We start from the raw sequence: 17168 nt of genomic DNA on the forward strand, positions 1-17168 counted from the left end.
ACAGCAGTGTCAGCGGGCTCTCTTGGGTTAGACTGTCACCCCTTTCCCTCTCTGTCCTCCACCCCTAAACTACCCCAGGCCAGGCATTCTTGGCCCCAGGGCAGAGAATCTTTGGCTGGGGAGAGGCAAAGAGAACAATGGTCCACTCCTCTCACCAACAAGAGAAGTGTTCATTTTTGGCCAAGTGAAGGAAAATAAAATAAGCAAACTGCCTGGCAGTGGCAACTCTGTGGGAGAGAAGTGAGAAATACCTGCTCCATTCCCCTCTCCAGCATCCTCCCCTTGGACCAGTGCAGCTGTCCTCCTTTACTCTACTCACAGATCAGAAGTTCCTGCTTTGACTATCCAAATTAATGCTACTTATAATTGTTTATAAGCCACATCACTAACTCTCACATTCACTTTGTTGTAGTTGTCTTTTATTCTTACAGCTCGATGTAGGTACCTTTATCCTTACTCTTGTTTTTTTTCTTCATTTCTTATGTCAACCATTCTAACTGCAATGTCCCTCCACATTTCCCGTCATCCCTCACTTTGAGCCCTTGGAGCGGCTGCTCAGCCCATTTTCTGTGGCTCTTTCTTCTTACAGCCCACCCGTCCCTGCTCTCAGCAGGGTCACTTGCCAAAACATAGGTCTGATCACATGGCTGCTTTGCTTGAGAGACTTTGATGGTTCTCCAAATTATTTTGTTTGACATAGAATTTCCTGCAAAATCGTCTCAAGTTACTTTGCTCCAACCACACCAAACTGCACTATTTTCTAAACCTCAGCCCAGTTAAGAACTTTAAAGGTTCTAAGCACTGCAAACATTTTGCTTCTTTTCCTACCCTATAGATTAACAACATTAGTCTGTAATTTAACATTTTATTGTATGAAATAATGTGGAACTTAGACATAAGCTGCAAATAATTGGCTATTTTCTAGATTTTTGTGAATTTCTCTCTCTGGCTCTCTGTTAGTGCTCTATCTTTACTGATCCCCCAAGGAAATGCCCAATTTGACTATTGGGTATTTTAACACTGCCCTCAACACAAATATGACTCAGCTTTTGTTTCAGAAGTTTACTTCTGACTGGAAAGTCTGTTCTCCTTATTGATTTTGTTAACTCTACTTGTCCTTCAAGGTTCTGCTCAAATGTAACTTCCTTCATAAAGCTTTTGCTGACTCACCCAGGAGTAATTGATTGCTCAGCCTTGTGGTATGAACCTCTAACAGCACTTGTTCTGTTGTGTTATGGTAAATTATCTGTGTGTCTGGAATCTCTGCTCCTATCCCCATGTTACAGCATTAAATCCTCACAATGACCACATAATGTTAAGTATTAGGATCCCCATTTTACAGATGAGTAAACTGGAGGTTTGTCGCCCATGTCACATAAGCTATTATTAAGACCTAATGTGACAATGAATATAATTTTTTAAAAGACTAAGCTATATAGCTGGGAGGCATTATTCTTTATACATTACTTTTGTTATGAAAAATAGAAACAGATGTTTCTATTTTCTTGTGAAAAATAGAATTTATTATTTCCACATAAAGAAATCCTTTTAATATCAGTTAAAGCTAAGAATGCTGCTATGCTCAGGTGCAATGCAAATCAGGGGGATAGTCTACCCCAAACGTTTCAGGTTCATCTGCTCTTCCTGAGGAGGAGTTGGAGCTCAGGTCCCTGGAGGTGAAAGGCTAAAGCATTCCCTGGTTGTACCTTTTTCTCCCCTTTCTCTCCTGCTTTATTTTTCTCACTCTCATTATTCTTTATGGGGGTTTTTAGTAGAGCTCAGCACCATCTTATCCCAGGAAGAAAAAATTGTAGTAGATAAATGTATGTTGAGTGGCACAAAAAACAACAGGAATAATCTTTTAAATTTATTATGGAAGCAAAGAATATTGCCCATAGAATGTAATCTTTGGCAGTTCAAAAAACAAGAACTTCTAGCAAAATTCATAAGACCAGTTTTCTTCCTTTGGGCCTTATGTCTGTTTCATTGTTAGCTAGTCTTTCTACTTAACCAGTCTCTCGGCCACACTCTCCCTTTTCCTTAATTAACATCAGGAGTCTTCATTAGCTATTTTATGGTTTGTTTGTTAGTGATCCTCATTAGCTTTGCTGTGGCCTTAAATTTGTTTGACATTTACTATCTTACTATGTAGGATTTTATGGTTATTTCTCAGTGTGTACAAGCTAGGCTTCTGGCCATTACATTTTTTACAGTGTATACATTCACATTTTATAGAATCTCTTGTATCCAATATTTTTCTTTACAATTTTATATAAATGACTGGCATCCAGTTTGTCAGGCTTCTTCATATCTTTGTGTAGGTAAATATGGAAAACTAAATAAATATATATCACTCAGTTAATGGTAAGTTTTTCAAGAAATAGAAAAATATTATATTAAGGTATTCTGTTTCTGCAAAATAAAAGAATTTAACGAAATGTTGTAATTTGGCTTTGTAGCCAAACTCTATTTTTTATTCTACACCTATTGAATACATACGTTCAAAGTATTGTCCAAGGACCAGGGAATAAAGTAACATTTCTGCCTCCAAGTTGCTGGACTAGTGAAGAAGAAGTATAACAAGTCTAGTTATTTCACAGATCTAGGTATGTCTTATTTCAAAGTATGTTATTCTCCCTTTGTTTCCCACTCTAAAACAATGCAAGACAAAAAGCCATCATCCCAGCAATAATCTTCTTTAAATTTTGTGCCAAGCATTTGTATTCCTGTAATTTGCCAGGTATTAGGGACACATTGATTAGCAATACAGAAGAAGTTCATTATGTTCAGATCAAAAAGGAAATTTAGTAAATGTAAAAAAGGTAAGTGAATGGTTTTGAGTAAAGGTTAGTGCTATTCTGTCAACAGTGATTTTTTGAGTATCTACTGTATGCTAAATGCTGATATATAAAGTAAAGCATGTAGGGTGAAGGCCAGGGAGCTGTCTCATCTTAGCTGTTCAGGGAAGGCCACTCTGAGGAGATGACATTTGAATTGAGATCTAAATGACAAGTAGAAGCAGAAGAGTTTTTTGACCTGGGTCCTAAGAGTCTGTGGATAGAATTCAGGAGACTTGGTGGGATGCTTGGATGGGAAAAATAATTCCATTTCTGTTTTCAGTAGACTGACTGAAATTTAACATTTTCTTCCATTTGAATGTATCCTATGTGAATACCTCAGCAGCATTAGCATCACCTGTGACTTTGTGATCAGTATTTTCATACCACATCTCAGGTATTTTGAAATACCATCACTGCTTTGCAATGATGGTATTTCTGAGATCTGCCACTAAATCTGATTAATACATTGTGTTAATCAAGAAGTGCACATAATTACACTATCGGTTGTATAATCACCGAACACGTAGAACAGACAATACCCCGTGATTCTGTGGCTCAGTCACATGGGTTGTACTCAGCTGATGAGTTCTTATGGACTTGCCCGGGGTCACTCTCATAGCTGCTGTCCCCCGGGCACTCAACCCAGCCAAACAGCCCAAGAAGTCTCACTCCCATGCTCAGCAGCTGGGGCTGACTGTGGGCTGGGCCACATGGCTGCAGCAGGCTGGCCTGGCTTCTTCATTCCGTGGCAGCATTCCAAGAGAGCGAGAGCTGCCAGGCCTCTTGGGGCCAAGGCTCAAAAGTCCCACTCACTTCTACTGCCTTCTGTGGGTCAAAGCAAGTCAGAGGCCAGCTCGGAGTCAGTTTGAGAGGAGACTCCACAGGGAAGTATGATTAATTTGGGACCATTACTGTGATAAACTACCTGATTACCATATCATAATTTTTTTTAAATATTGTATTAACTAATTTTAATATAATCGGTATCCTTTGTAATCCTTTTACGCTACAAGTGAGGAAAATTTCCCTCCTCTCTTTGGCTGGGCCAAAGAATTAAACTGACATAAGACAGATAAACAAGAAGAAGGCATACAAATTTATTTAATTGTTGTATGTGTATGCAGGAGTCTTTAGAAGGAAAATAAGGACCCAAAGAAGCCCTTAGGCCCCAAAACTTATATGCCTTTTTTACACAAAGAACGATGAATTGTGGGGATGTGACAAGATATGATAAATTAAGCTAGGGGCAGTAAGTTGTGGGACAGTGACTAGGAAATGTATGGAGAAACTAATGGAAGATCAGGGTTATTTTAATAGGTTTGTTTGTACAAGTGCATTTTGGTGCCAACTCCCAGTGTCTACTGATAAGAACGTTCTTCTCTTCTGGTATAGGGAGAGCACCTTTCTCAGGGGCAATTTTGTGTCCTGCTTTTAGGTAGAAAGGGGGAGGGCAGAGAGCCCTTCCTGCATCTCCTGTTTCTCAAGGGCCTGCAGCTCAAAATAATTAGGATGTCAAAGTGGCATATTTTGGGGTGGCATGCTCTGAACCCTTTCACTTCCCTTTAAAATACTATCCTGAGAAGAGCTTCATCACCTTCAGCATGTTGTCTAAGAGAGTCATGGCGCTAATGAGGTTAAGAACCCCTGATCTGGAGGCAGGGAGTTCTGGGAGGGGAAGTGCAAAGCCTCAAGGCAGGAGCGAGCTGGCAAGTCCAGCATGGTCGGGGAGCACAGGGAAAGCTACTGAGGCCGAAGCAAGTGGTGACCAAGGGCTGAAAAAAGGCAGTTCAGACCATGTGGCTTATTGGGAAACTTGTGGGTGGACACTCCCCCACCCCTCCTGGGTATGGAAAGTTGGTATTGTATGCATACTAATCTATAATTTTCTTTTATATTTCACAATATGTTGTGGCTATATTTCTCTTTTAGTATATAAAGCTCCTCATTTTTTTCTCATTCTTTTTAATAATTTTATAATGCTCAATTCAATGGATGCATGATTATTTATTTCATTGTTTCCCCAATAGCAAACATTTAGACTGTTTCCAATTCTTTGTGTAAATATACATGGATTTATTTTTCTCTTTTGTTTATCTCTATGAAAATATACTTCAGAGTGATTTTTTGATGTAGAATTGCTGGATCTCGTGTATATGCTTTTAAAAGTTTTGACAGGGGCGCCTGGGTGGCTCAGTCATTAGGCATCTGCCTTTGGCTCAGATAGTGATCTCAGGGTCCTGGGATCGAGCCCCACATCGGGCTCCCTGCTCAGCAGAGAGCCTGCTTCTCCCTCTCGCTCTGCTGCTCCCCCTGCTTGTTCTCTCTCCGTCAATCTCTCTCTCTGTCAAATAAATAAATAAATAAAATCTTTAAAAAAAGTTTTGACAGATATCACTACATTGCTATTCAAAAGAAGGTGGTCCTGACTTCTGTTCTATGAGGTGTTTTTATGATTATCTTTAACCACCAAGAGATCTGCACATTATTAAGTCTAGAATAAGAAAGTTTCATATTGACTGTTTATTCTGTTGTTTCAGAACAATGAGATGGTGGAGCTACAGAGAATACGGATGAAGGATGAAATCCGAGAATACAAATTCCGAGAGGCCCGCCTCCTTCAGGACTACACTGAGCTGGAAGAAGAAAATATCACGTTGCAGAAACTCGTGTCCACATTAAAGCAGAACCAGGTAAAGTTCAAGACATTTTTTAGTTACACTCCAGTTGGAGCCACATCTTCTGACCACTAAGGTTAAATCTTCTTTTTATTTTTCAGAAAGGAACTTGTCAAAATTTGTCTTAATCTTCCTACAATATTTATGTGCTGAAACTTCCCAACCTTCCTATTTCAGCTGACATTTAAAAGACATTTAGCTCTGTGTTAACTTGTTCTGGCTGGAAGTGGAATGTATTATAATCAATTTAACCTGACAATTTCTCATTAAAAGCAATCCCTGCTCTCTCTCTCTCTCTTTCTTTCTGTAAATTACTTTTAAATCATACACGGAAAGGAATTATGAAATATAAATCAATAAGAACTAAATTATAAAAGAAAGATAATATCTTTTTTTTTTCAGCTGTAATGTGACCAAAAACATTGCATGTCTACACTTAAATATATATATATATATATATATATATTTTTTTTTTTTTTTTGGTAGTGAGGCTTAGATAGCTTAATTGCTTTATTTTCCTGATTGGTTTGCATTGTGGTTTGTTACAGTAAGTAACAAAAGAATGTAACTTAGTAAGTAAACTTAGAGGCCTGCCCAGATGTATGTTACTTCTACTCCCTTCCAAAGCTCCTATCTCTATCAAAAACTATTTTTGGTTTTGATAGATACAAGGGTGAAGAAGGGAAAGAGAGAACCCAGAAGAAAAAAAAATGCATGTATTGACACAATTGAAATTTGATTTCTGATCACTGCCACTTCCTCCAGCTTTGGAGTGTTGGGGGGAACAAGATGTCTGCCCAGGAGCTCAGGGGGTGGTTTCAGACCATTAAAAAGGGTTATCAGGATACCCCCTCTGTTTTTACCTCAGTCCTCCCCTTTAAGCACTGACTCACTGTGCGTGTGTGTACTGAGGGTTGATAGTGTTGTAGGCATCCCAGGTCTCAGCTTGGCTGGGGTCAGTGAGCTCACGGTGAAGAAAATCAGACTGAGAAGACTTTTTTAAGTATGCTCAGAAACTTCTTAAGAAGGGTATTTTTCTTTTTCTTTTTTTTCTTTCTTTCTTTTTTTTTTTTTTTGGTTACTGATGAAGAATGCAGAGGATTCGAAGCAAATGTACTCGAAGTGCACATATTTGAAGTGGTCATTATTCCCAATTCCTACAAATCCTCTCTGCTCTCTGCACAGGCAGGAGGCTATAGCCTCCCATCCCTGCATGTGGTAGACTAATTTACTCAGGAGGTTAATTTAGGCCAGTATTAGGTATTTTTGAAAGTCTGCCAAGGTATCCTGTGAGTATTCATTAACCCAGATGCCGTTTCTGTGGGAATTTATGCTATTAGCCTGACTGATTACTGTTTATGGTTTACCCATGCCCTTCCACCAGTAACTGAAATATGGAAATCAAAGGCTTAACTCAGAAGTTTGAAAAAAACCAAAACAAACAAATGGGAAAATGTATACATCTCTTTAATTTTATTTTCTAGATGCAATATGGTAATTTTCCCAATTAAGTGTCTAATTAATTAACTTGAAATTATTTCCTGCACAAAGGGCCATTCTGGCTTATTTCCTGACAAGTAGATGCACTGTAGTGGTACAAGTCTCCCCCAATGAAGAAAATGCTGGGTTTTGTTTTTTGGGGTTTTTTTCCTACTATTGGCCTTTATTGACAGGAGTTAGAATCCATCATATACTCTGTTTCTAATTAGTGAAGTGTTAAGTATAACATTTTATGTACAAATGCCACCGTTCTTTTTTTGCAAAGAGATGACAATGCTAGAATTCAATCTCAAAACTGCTCGGAATGTTGCTTTGTACTGAAGCTCCCCACACAAAATATAGTCCTGCCACCTGGGTTGACAGTTCTCTGAGTAGCCAAGCTACTAACATTATAAAATGCTTAGTTCAAAGAACTAGAAGATTCTTCTTTTTCTGAAGTAGAAGATTCTTCTTTTTCTTTTCTTTTTTTTTTTTTTTAAGATTTTATTTATTTATTTGACAGAGAGAGACACAGCGAGAGAAGGAACACAAGCAGGGGGAGTGGGAGAGGGAGAAGCAGGCTTCCCGCGGAGCAGGGAGCCCGATGCGGGGCTCGATCTCAGGACGCTGGGATCATGACCTGAGCCGAAGGCAGACGCTTAACGACTGAGCCACCCAGGCGCCCCGATTCTTCTTTTTCTGAAGTTCCATTTTTCTTTTAGCTATTTACTGATTATTTTCTAAATGACTGTTGTTTAAATAGCATTTCTTATTCCCTATATAGTTTCTATATGTTAGTTTATTTATTTTCCATCCCCTTCAACCGTAATATAACATCCAGAACAGAGCCTGCCTGGCCCATAGAAGGCATTAAATAAATATCTGTTGAAAGAATGAATAAATTGTTTTTTTTTTTCTTGCTTATACTCATTCTTCAGCTTAGAAAGGAAACTAAAATTTAAGATTATTGTAATTCATCAGACCAGGTTTTATTTGTGATCCTAAATATGAAATATATAAGAACATCAGAGAGTTGACTCTGAAAACTTTAGGCACGTCCCTCTGTGTGCTGACTTGGTTCTATGTACAAAATAAAATTAGGTCCAGTCTTACAAATACATTTTATACTTTGATACTCTTGAAAACCAAATTTTCTGAAAGAAGTGTAGGAAGAAGCAGCAACCATAAAGAGAGGTCGAGTTGACTGTCAGTTCCCCATCAGAAAAACTCACTGATGAAGCAAAGCTATTTATTAGACCTCTCCAGTAAGAGACCCACCTCAACAGAGCCTTAGTAATGTCTCAAAATGGGAGGTTTAGGGAAAGGATGTTCATAGGATTTTAGGGTCTGGATTGGGTTTTGCATGGTGGGAAACTGGTTGGGATAGGTTGAGTTTATGACATAATGGCTGTCAGTTGGGGCGCACAACAAAGTAAGGGTCTTGACTTGGGTCTTAAGGAAGCTGTTTTCATTGGGTCTCATCTTCCAGGAGAGTATTTCCCACAAGTTTTCTATGCCTAGTCCCAGTATTGGTTAACATAGGGTTAACAGGAAAATTTGCCTGGTCCCAGTGTTACCTACCAGGGCAGGAAATTATGTTAGCTTCAATTTCTAGAGATGTACTGGTGGGAGGTAGGGGAGAAATAATAAGTCCTATGTCCCTAATATCTCACATACTAAACTAAAGCACTCAATAGTTGTTATCTAACCATTGAAAACACTTGTTAAAATTAATAATTCAATCATACTGATATTATGAAGAACATTTCCTCCAGGGATATGTTTCTATATCAGGAAATAATATCATAAGAGACCTAGGGAACATATTCAATTCAGTTTGATTCATTTAACCAGTGTTTCAGGAGTATCCTTCTATGAGGCCATGTACTTTTTTAAGGACAAAAGACATGGTCACTGTCTTAAAGAATTTATAGTCCCAGGAGGGAAGGCAGTTAATAGACTCATAGCCATCCATGTAATTGCATATTAAAAGCTATGTGTTAGATGTGGCAATAGAAGGCTAGATTAAGATCTTGAGACTTCCTAAACTCTGAAAAGATTATACTTACCCCCAACCCTCATGTAGTTAAAGAGAAAAAAGTTACTAAACTATGAAGTCGCTAGAAGGAATTGCACCAAAGTACTAATTTTTATAATGGTGACTAGTTTGATGCTATCTTAAAAATGTCAGGCATCAAATTTTTTTTTTTAAGAAGGCTCCATGCCCAGCATGGAGCCCAATTCGAGACTTGAACTCATGAGCCTGAGATCAAGACCTGAGCTGAGATCGAGAGTCAGATGCTTAACCGACTGAGCCACCCAGGCGCCCCCAGATATCAGTTTTTAAGTGCATTCTCATTCCTGTTTCTTGGTGCCTCCACTTTGTTGGGGCTCAAACCATCTGCTTCAGCCTTACAGTGATGGTACCAGAAAGGAGTGATCTGTTTGCCTGAATGGGTCAATAAAGACTTCGGAGTTAGGATCAGATTTTTGACATGGGTCTTAAAGGTTGAATAAGAGTTTTCCAGATGACAGCCTTGGCCAAGGCAGAGAAACATGAAACAGCTGGGTAAGTTTTAGGAGCCTAAATATTTGTGAGTAGAGTGAGTGAAGTTGCCCAGAGAGAAACAGATCAGGTTTTATACAAAGTCTACCATCAATTAAATACGAATTACAAAACTTAAGAAATCTACAATGCAAACTAAATTAATGTCTTCTAGTCTAGCCCAGGAATCTAAACTTTTCCTACTAAGGTCAGATGGTAAATAAGTTAACTTTTGTAGGCCTAATGTATCTCTAACAGTGTCTCTTCCAACTACTGTACTCTGCTGTTGTAGCATGAAAGTAGCTGGAGACAAAATAGTGTGACTGTGTTCTAATAAAATTTTATTTACAAAAATAGGTGGTGGGCTAGATTTCATCCAGAAGACATAGTAATGTTAGACAATCCCTGGCCTAAACTATCAGTTTAACAAGGATTACAGAATAAAAGGTCTACAATGCAAACTAAAGAAGTGTCTGCAAATGTAAGCTATCAAGTAATTTGGGAGCAGTCAGAGGATTGGCTGAAATACTAGGAAAGATTAGCAAGTGGGTATCCTGAGTTGTTCAGGGAAAGGAAAAGAGAAGGTCAGGAGGAAGATGACTTTACAGTTTATAAGCAGGCCTGGAAGAAACCATGACACAAGGACCCAGATTCTGTTATCCCAAGCAATTTCTATATTTGGGTCTTTTCTATCATGGAAATAGAAATTCCAGTGATCTTGTATAGCAGTATCCATTGTACCCCTCTCCCAGTGTATTACCCAGTATGTATGTATCTATGTACGTATGTATTTATAAAGATTATTTTATTTATTTGAGACAGAGAGAGAGAGAACAGGGAGAGGGGCAGAGGGAGAGAGAGAGAGAATCCACAAGCTGGCTATCTGCTGAGTGCGGATCCCGGGACATTGAGATCATGACCTGAGCCAAAACCAAGAGTCAGGCACTCAAGTGACTGAGCCACTCACGCGCCCCTATTACTCAGTTTTTAATTGAGCATAAGGCTATGCAGGATAAAGAAAACATTCTTCACCTGCCTTGTAAGTAAGTGTCATGTGACTAGTACTGGCCACTGGGATATGAGAAGTGATATGAGCACCTTTTGAGACATGTCCTTAAAGAGAAAGGGTGTGCCTCTTACTTTGACCCACTGCTTGAAACATGATCAAGGTGGCAAGCCGCCTTAGATCATATGGACCAGAGTAGGAGTCAGTGCATTAAGAAAGAAGAATGACCTCATGGAGCAGAGAATCCTACTGGCCCTTGACTGTCTATCTACATAGTGTTACATGAGAGAGAGCCAAACTTCTATCTAGACTCAATCGCTCTTGTCTAGGTCTCTGTTACATCAGCCAAACCTACATCTGACCTAAACCTATGTCAAAAACTGTTATCCTAACCTTTGCAAAACAAGCCATTCCAGTGAGATTATGTGAAGAAGGGGGCATGGGGTGGGGAGTAGAATAGAAACAGATGAAAATGGTAATGATCTATGATCCCTATTCTTTCATTTTTAAAAATATTTCTTGAGGTGCCTGGGAGGCTCAGTCGGTTGAGCGTCTGCCTTTGGCTCAGGTCATGATCGTGGGGTCCTGGGATCGAGTCCTGCATCAGGCTCCCTGCTCAGTGGAGTCTGCTTCTGCCCCTCCCCTCTGCTCATGTACCCGCTCTCTCTCTCTCAAATAAATAAAATCTAAAAAAATAAAAAATAAAAATATTTCTTAAAATACAAGTTTAAACTAATATAAACAGTAAAATAGATGTACAACTAAACACATAGTTTACATTAGTATCTAATATCATAATGACTTTATTATATTACCTTTTCCAGTTTATTTTTTCATTCACAACAGCAAATGCTTGTTGAAGAGCAGAATTCTGTTGAAACAGTGTGATGGAATATTGAAGCACTGAGGGACACCTCAGGTACATAACAAGTAATTCCTCCTTCTGAGGAGACAACAGTATAGTTGTGGAGATAGAATAGTTATTAAAAAGTGGCATGTGATTAGTGCCATGGAAAAGGCCTCAAGGAAGGCCTGTCAGTTTAGAGTAGAGATCTCTTTCCCTTGTGGGCTTTCATGATGAAGGGGTGTTTACACAGGCTATTTGGTTCTCAATTCAAAGGAATATTGCATTGATAGCAATATATATGTATTTTTCTATTATCAGATAATCAGTACCACTATTCCAGATTCTATCCATAAACACATAAAGTTTTTCTTTGCTTCATTTTACTCTCAAACATATTTTATTGAGATTAAATTCTTATTGTGATCTTTTAGCTAATCTATCTCTGAATATAAAAATTTCCTTATCATTAATAACTAAGTAAAACAAAGTAATAGTGATGATAAAATATTTTCCTAGTTATAAATATTCTGATAAATTTATTTTTTAAAAAATTCCTGGGGTGCCTGGGTGGCTCAGTCGTTAAGCACCTGCCTTCGGCTCAGGTCATGATCCCAGGGTCCTGGGATCAAGCCCCACATTGGGCTCCCTGCTCAGTGGGCAGCCTGCTTCTCCCTCTCCCTCTGCCCCTCCCCCTGCTCCTGCTGTCTCTCTCTCTTTCTCTCTCTCAAATAAATATATAAAATCTTAAAAAAACAAAACAAAACAAAACAAAAAAAAAAACCTTGTTGTTTTTTTTTTAGGCAAACAGTGCCCCCTTTTGGCCATTGGTTCCCATAAAAAGAAATCCTAAAACAGACACCTTTTCCGTCTCTGCTAAGAATTGAATTTATATATATAAATAACTTAAAGTATTTATAAATTATATAATATATTATATATACTAACTAATAATTATTATAAATAATATATAATTTCCAAAGCAACCATCCTATGTTACCTGAAGAATATAGATACTATGTGCTGTTTTAGATTTATTTTGTAGACTCACATTTTACACTGTGTAGTTTCCTATTTTTAGTTAACACACAGTATTATATTAGTTTCAGGTGTCCAGTATAATGGGTAGACTAACATTTTAATTTTTTAAATAACTAGGTCTACTAGAGTGGTTGATGGCAGTTTTGTAAGACCCAAATTTTAGTTTTATGAATCTTCTTTATCCTATCTAATTCAGGTTGAATATGAAGGCTTAAAGCATGAGATTAAGCGATTTGAGGAGGAAACTGTGCTTCTCAACAGCCAGCTGGAAGATGCCATCCGGTTGAAAGAGATCGCGGAGCACCAACTGGAAGAAGCCCTTGAGACCTTAAAAAACGAGAGGGAGCAGAAGAACATCCTGCGAAAGGAGCTCTCCCAATACATTACCCTCAACGATAACCATATCAGCATCTCTGTCGACGGACTCAAGTTCTCGGAGGACGCGAGTGAACCCAACAATGATGACAAAATGAATGGGCATATCCACGGGCCCCTTGTGAAACTGAATGGAGACTATCGGACTCCCACTTTAAGGAAAGGAGAGTCTCTACACCCTGTTTCTGACTTATTCAGTGAGCTGAACATTTCAGAAATACAGAAGTTGAAGCAGCAACTTATGCAGGTAAGATCTCCTTTAGGGCTGTGGAAGTGGATTTCTTGTGGATTGAGTTATAGCCTGTTTTGGGATTTCTTGTTCTCACATTTTACTTCTAGCTTATTTTTTTGAAATATTGCTTCTTCAACTGGAAACTTTGAAAGTACAGTATCTTAGAAAGACACAACAGAAGAGGCGTTGCAATCTCTCATTTAAAGCGTCACTTTAAGAAATCTGTCTTAGAGCCACAAAGTAGATTGCAGTCAGGTGGGAAGGGAGAAAAGCCTCTCCATCCGTTTCTAACAACAAAATTCAGAAGCTATACATACAAGTGAAATGACAGAAAAATGAACTTTTCCATCACAAATAATGGTATGTATAGCTTCAAGAATAATAATTTCTGTGAACAGAAATGCCTTAAGCTTTAAAAGAGATGAAGGACTTTCAGTATACTAATTAGCCAGGATATCATATGATTCAAAATACAGAACAGGTATAAATCTGAAACCAAGGAGTTCTTATTCCAACATGATCTAGGCCTTAAATATTTTGCATCTTCAAATTCAGATGTCTTGTGAAGAGTCCCAGCCTTTAAGCTTATGTCGCTGTGAAGTGGCTTTTCTAGTTTAGGTCTTACCTCCCTGCCATACCTTAATCCAGTGCTGATGGGAATCTTGCCTGAGGAACAGCATCACCACCATCACCATCGCCTTCTTACTACTACAAATTGTTGGTCTCCACACAGATCTGCTGAACCAGGAATTTGGTTCAACAGGCTTGTCAGGTGATTAAGTTTGAGGCTTAATCTTCAGTCTGTTATCCCCCCAAGGTTCTTTGCATTTGGCTGATAATTAGAGGCTGTCAAGGCTCTGGCAGGCATTTATTTCTATAGCAAACGGGGCTTATATTTTTCTGCCTTTACAGAAATGATGACTAAAAATTGAAATTAGCCGAAATAAGAAACTAGAGAACCAATGACGTTAATTTAATAGGTTTATGATTAATAGCACATCAAGAGTTAACATATCATGCACTTTACCTGCCCTGTGCTTTTGGCTACTAGCAAAGAATTCATTTTCACGTTGTATAAATCAAGAAATCAAGAGGGCATGGCTGTTGGAAGAAAATGAATTTCATATAGACTTTTACCTGATGGCGAAGTCCAGTTCTGTGTAGGTAATATTTCTCTATGTCTTTTTGTTCAGTTTACACTAATACAACTAGATTGATAGCAAACATATTTAAAATTTTTGCATGATAGGTAATTTGTAAGAATTCATGCCCCCAAATTAAATAGAATTAATGTAAAATTTTTCTTAAACTATCGTGTTGGTGGCTTTAGGTTACAAAGTTAATATGCCGAGACTTTTTATTTCTTCTTCTTATGGTGGCAGTTCAGAAGATAATAGGAAGAGGGGCTTTTATGCATAAAACAGCTCAACAGATTTCAACCAGGTCAGCTATTGGCTGAAAGCTCAGAGCTGTTTTCGCATTTAATCCTAAATATAATCTGAAATAATACAAAATTTTAAAAGAGATGAGTTATTTAACAAGAAGAATGGTGGAGACAAGTTCTCAGCAAGAGAGTGCTTCTTGGTTGGGGTGTTATTTGCATTTGGGGTAGGAAGATTCCTCATTGTCTTGAGACTGGTGAGCTACAAGGGGTCTAGCATCTCCGGACCCAACCCATTAAGTGCTAGCTACATCTCTTCAGTCAACCTGATAACCCAAAGTGCCTCACACATTTTAGATGCTCCAAGGGTCAACCGCTAGTTGGGAACCCTTTAGAGGTCTTTACTCTCCCATCAAATGGGGCTACAGAATACCTTCCTGGTTAGAGTGGCTTGGTTTATGACTTAATGTGTGTAGAGTGCTTAGAACAGGGCCAGGCACACAGTAAATGCTCATTGATTGTGAACTGTTATTACTATTTCAACTCCATAGTGCCTTTGATTTATTAAGCACTCGATTTATTTAGCTTTTATTAATATTAACTTACTGTTGGACAGTTGGCTCGAGGAGAGTCATCTCAGAAGGGACTGATGTGGTCATTGATAGGAATACAGAAAGGGAATAGTTAAATGTCAGAAGGTGAGGTCTGAAAAGGGATGTTCATTTAGCAAAAAGGAGGAGAAAAACATGGCTCGGTAAACCTTCCCTCAATACAGTAGAAAACTGTACCAGTGCTTAATTCATGTTGACAGTTTGTCAAGTTATGGAGGGGCACAGGCAGGGCTTTATGTTCCAAAATTAGCTCCACGTTTAATTATGGAAACCAGGCTCAACTCAAGAAGGGCCTTGCAGCTTCCAACCTCACAACCGACAACATTAATGTATAATTTTGTTTTAGACAAAGTAACCATCTTTTGGTAAGCAACATTTTTTAAAAAAGCATATCAACTTTTTCTAAGAATATATTTCGTTGAGTACAAGTATAGCAGAATATATCTTTTCATGCATAATTTGTTTATAATCTGATAGATTTTCCTTAGCTATGCATCCCCTGGGTTTAATTTATATAAATAAGCAAATTATAAAAAACATGCCAAGATACATTGACTAGAAGTTATTGCCATTGTCTTTGATGTTAATGTTTCAACATGTTAATGTTGAAAAGAATATGACAGTTCTGATACACAAGTACTAATGTACCTTGCAGCATTTCTGTGTGTCAGTACCACTCTCCCGAACATTCCAAGGAGCAAGCAATAAAATGCACTTTAAGTGTGGCTATTTGAAATGCTTGGAACAGGTGTGTTTTGAAATTAAATGTTCAGAATGTAGAAAGATAATATGCAGCATGTACGATATATTTTGTGACATCCCTAATGGGACTGGGTGCAGCAGTGCATGATCAAATAATACTAACATTTCTATAGTGTAACATGTGGTTATTCATGCTAAGAGGAGAAAATGAGGACCAGAAAATTTCTCTCATCAGTCAGGTGCAGTTTTGCTGCTAGAGAAGTCTAGAGCTGTCTAAATATCACCACCCAGTGAGTTATGAGAAAACTTTTATTTAAAACCACTTGGGGGCGCCTGGGTGGCTCAGATGGTTAAGCATCTGCCTTCGGCTCAGGTCATGATCTCAGGGTCCTGGGATCGAGTCCCGCATCAGGCTCCCTGCTCCTTGGGAGCCTGCTTCTCCCTCTGCCTCTCTCTCTCTCTCTCTCTCTGTCTCTCATGAATAAATAAATAAAATCTTTAAAAAAAAAAAAATAAATAAATAAAAAATAAAACCACTTGGGATTTTGAAATTATGGCTGTCTTAGGCATGGCAGTTGCCATACAAGCTCATCGTCTTGTGTACCTCAGCTTCTAATATCAGCATACTTTGGATATCACAGCCTGTATTTTCATAGTTCCCTTGTCTTTTAGGATTTCTTTTGGCCGGGGTCCAAAGTGCCTTCAAATCAAACACCTGTGCTTCATTAATGTTGACAATTTGTGGAGATATAGAGGGGCACAGGGAGGGATCTAACACCCTGTACCAGGGAATGTGCAGCTTTTATTTTATTTTATTTTATTTTTTTTTAAGATTTTATTTATTTGACAGAGAGAGACACAGCAAGAGAGGGAACACAAGCAGGGGGAGTGGGAGAGGGAGAAGCAGGCTTCCCGTGGAAAAATTTTCTTCCTTAGAATCAAAGAAACCTTTTGAAACCAGCATACCCAGGTCAAAGAGATCATACTGCCATCTGCTGGGAAATGGTAATAATTAATATGAAAATCTGGGACCACTACAATTTAAAGAGTGCCTCCCAACGTTGTATTGCCCTCAAGACTCAGTTATTTCCAATAGATTATACAGCTGACCCTTGAACAACAGGGGTTTGAACTGCACGGGTCCACTTACATGCAGTTTTTTTTTTTTTTGATAAATACAGTACAGTACTGTAAAGATGTCTCTTATGATTTTCTTAGTAACTTTTTTCTCTAGCTTACTTTATTATAAAAAAATATATAATACACATAACATATAAAATATGTATTAATCAACTATTTATGTTATTGGTAAGGCTTCCAGTCAACAGTACTGCATTGTTCAAGGGGCAACTGTAATTGATATTTTCCAGTGACAGCCAAGTACCTTAATTAGTTTTATTAGAATGAAAATAAGTAGATCCTGTCTGGGAAAACTAA

General features: G+C 38.3%; 1 protein-coding gene across 7 annotated transcripts in view; it reads left to right on the top strand.

Annotated features, from left to right (window-relative positions):
* BICD1 (BICD cargo adaptor 1) overlaps window positions 1-17168 on the top strand; it is a 213259-nt gene that overhangs the window by 143780 nt on the left and 52311 nt on the right. For all 7 annotated transcript variants that reach the window (XR_004302720.1, XM_032432769.1, XM_032432770.1 and 4 more), the window contains exons 3-4: window positions 5378-5530; window positions 12627-13052. Coding sequence is in view for 6 of the 7 variants with exons in the window: in XM_032432769.1 (XP_032288660.1) it covers window positions 5378-5530; window positions 12627-13052 (579 nt within the window). In the remaining variant the exon portion in view is untranslated. The remainder of the gene's footprint in view (window positions 1-5377; window positions 5531-12626; window positions 13053-17168) is intronic.

Source organism: Phoca vitulina, unplaced genomic scaffold (genome assembly GCF_004348235.1).
Source record: "Phoca vitulina isolate PV1807 unplaced genomic scaffold, GSC_HSeal_1.0 scaffold49, whole genome shotgun sequence".
Classification (NCBI taxonomy): Eukaryota; Metazoa; Chordata; class Mammalia; order Carnivora; family Phocidae; genus Phoca; species Phoca vitulina.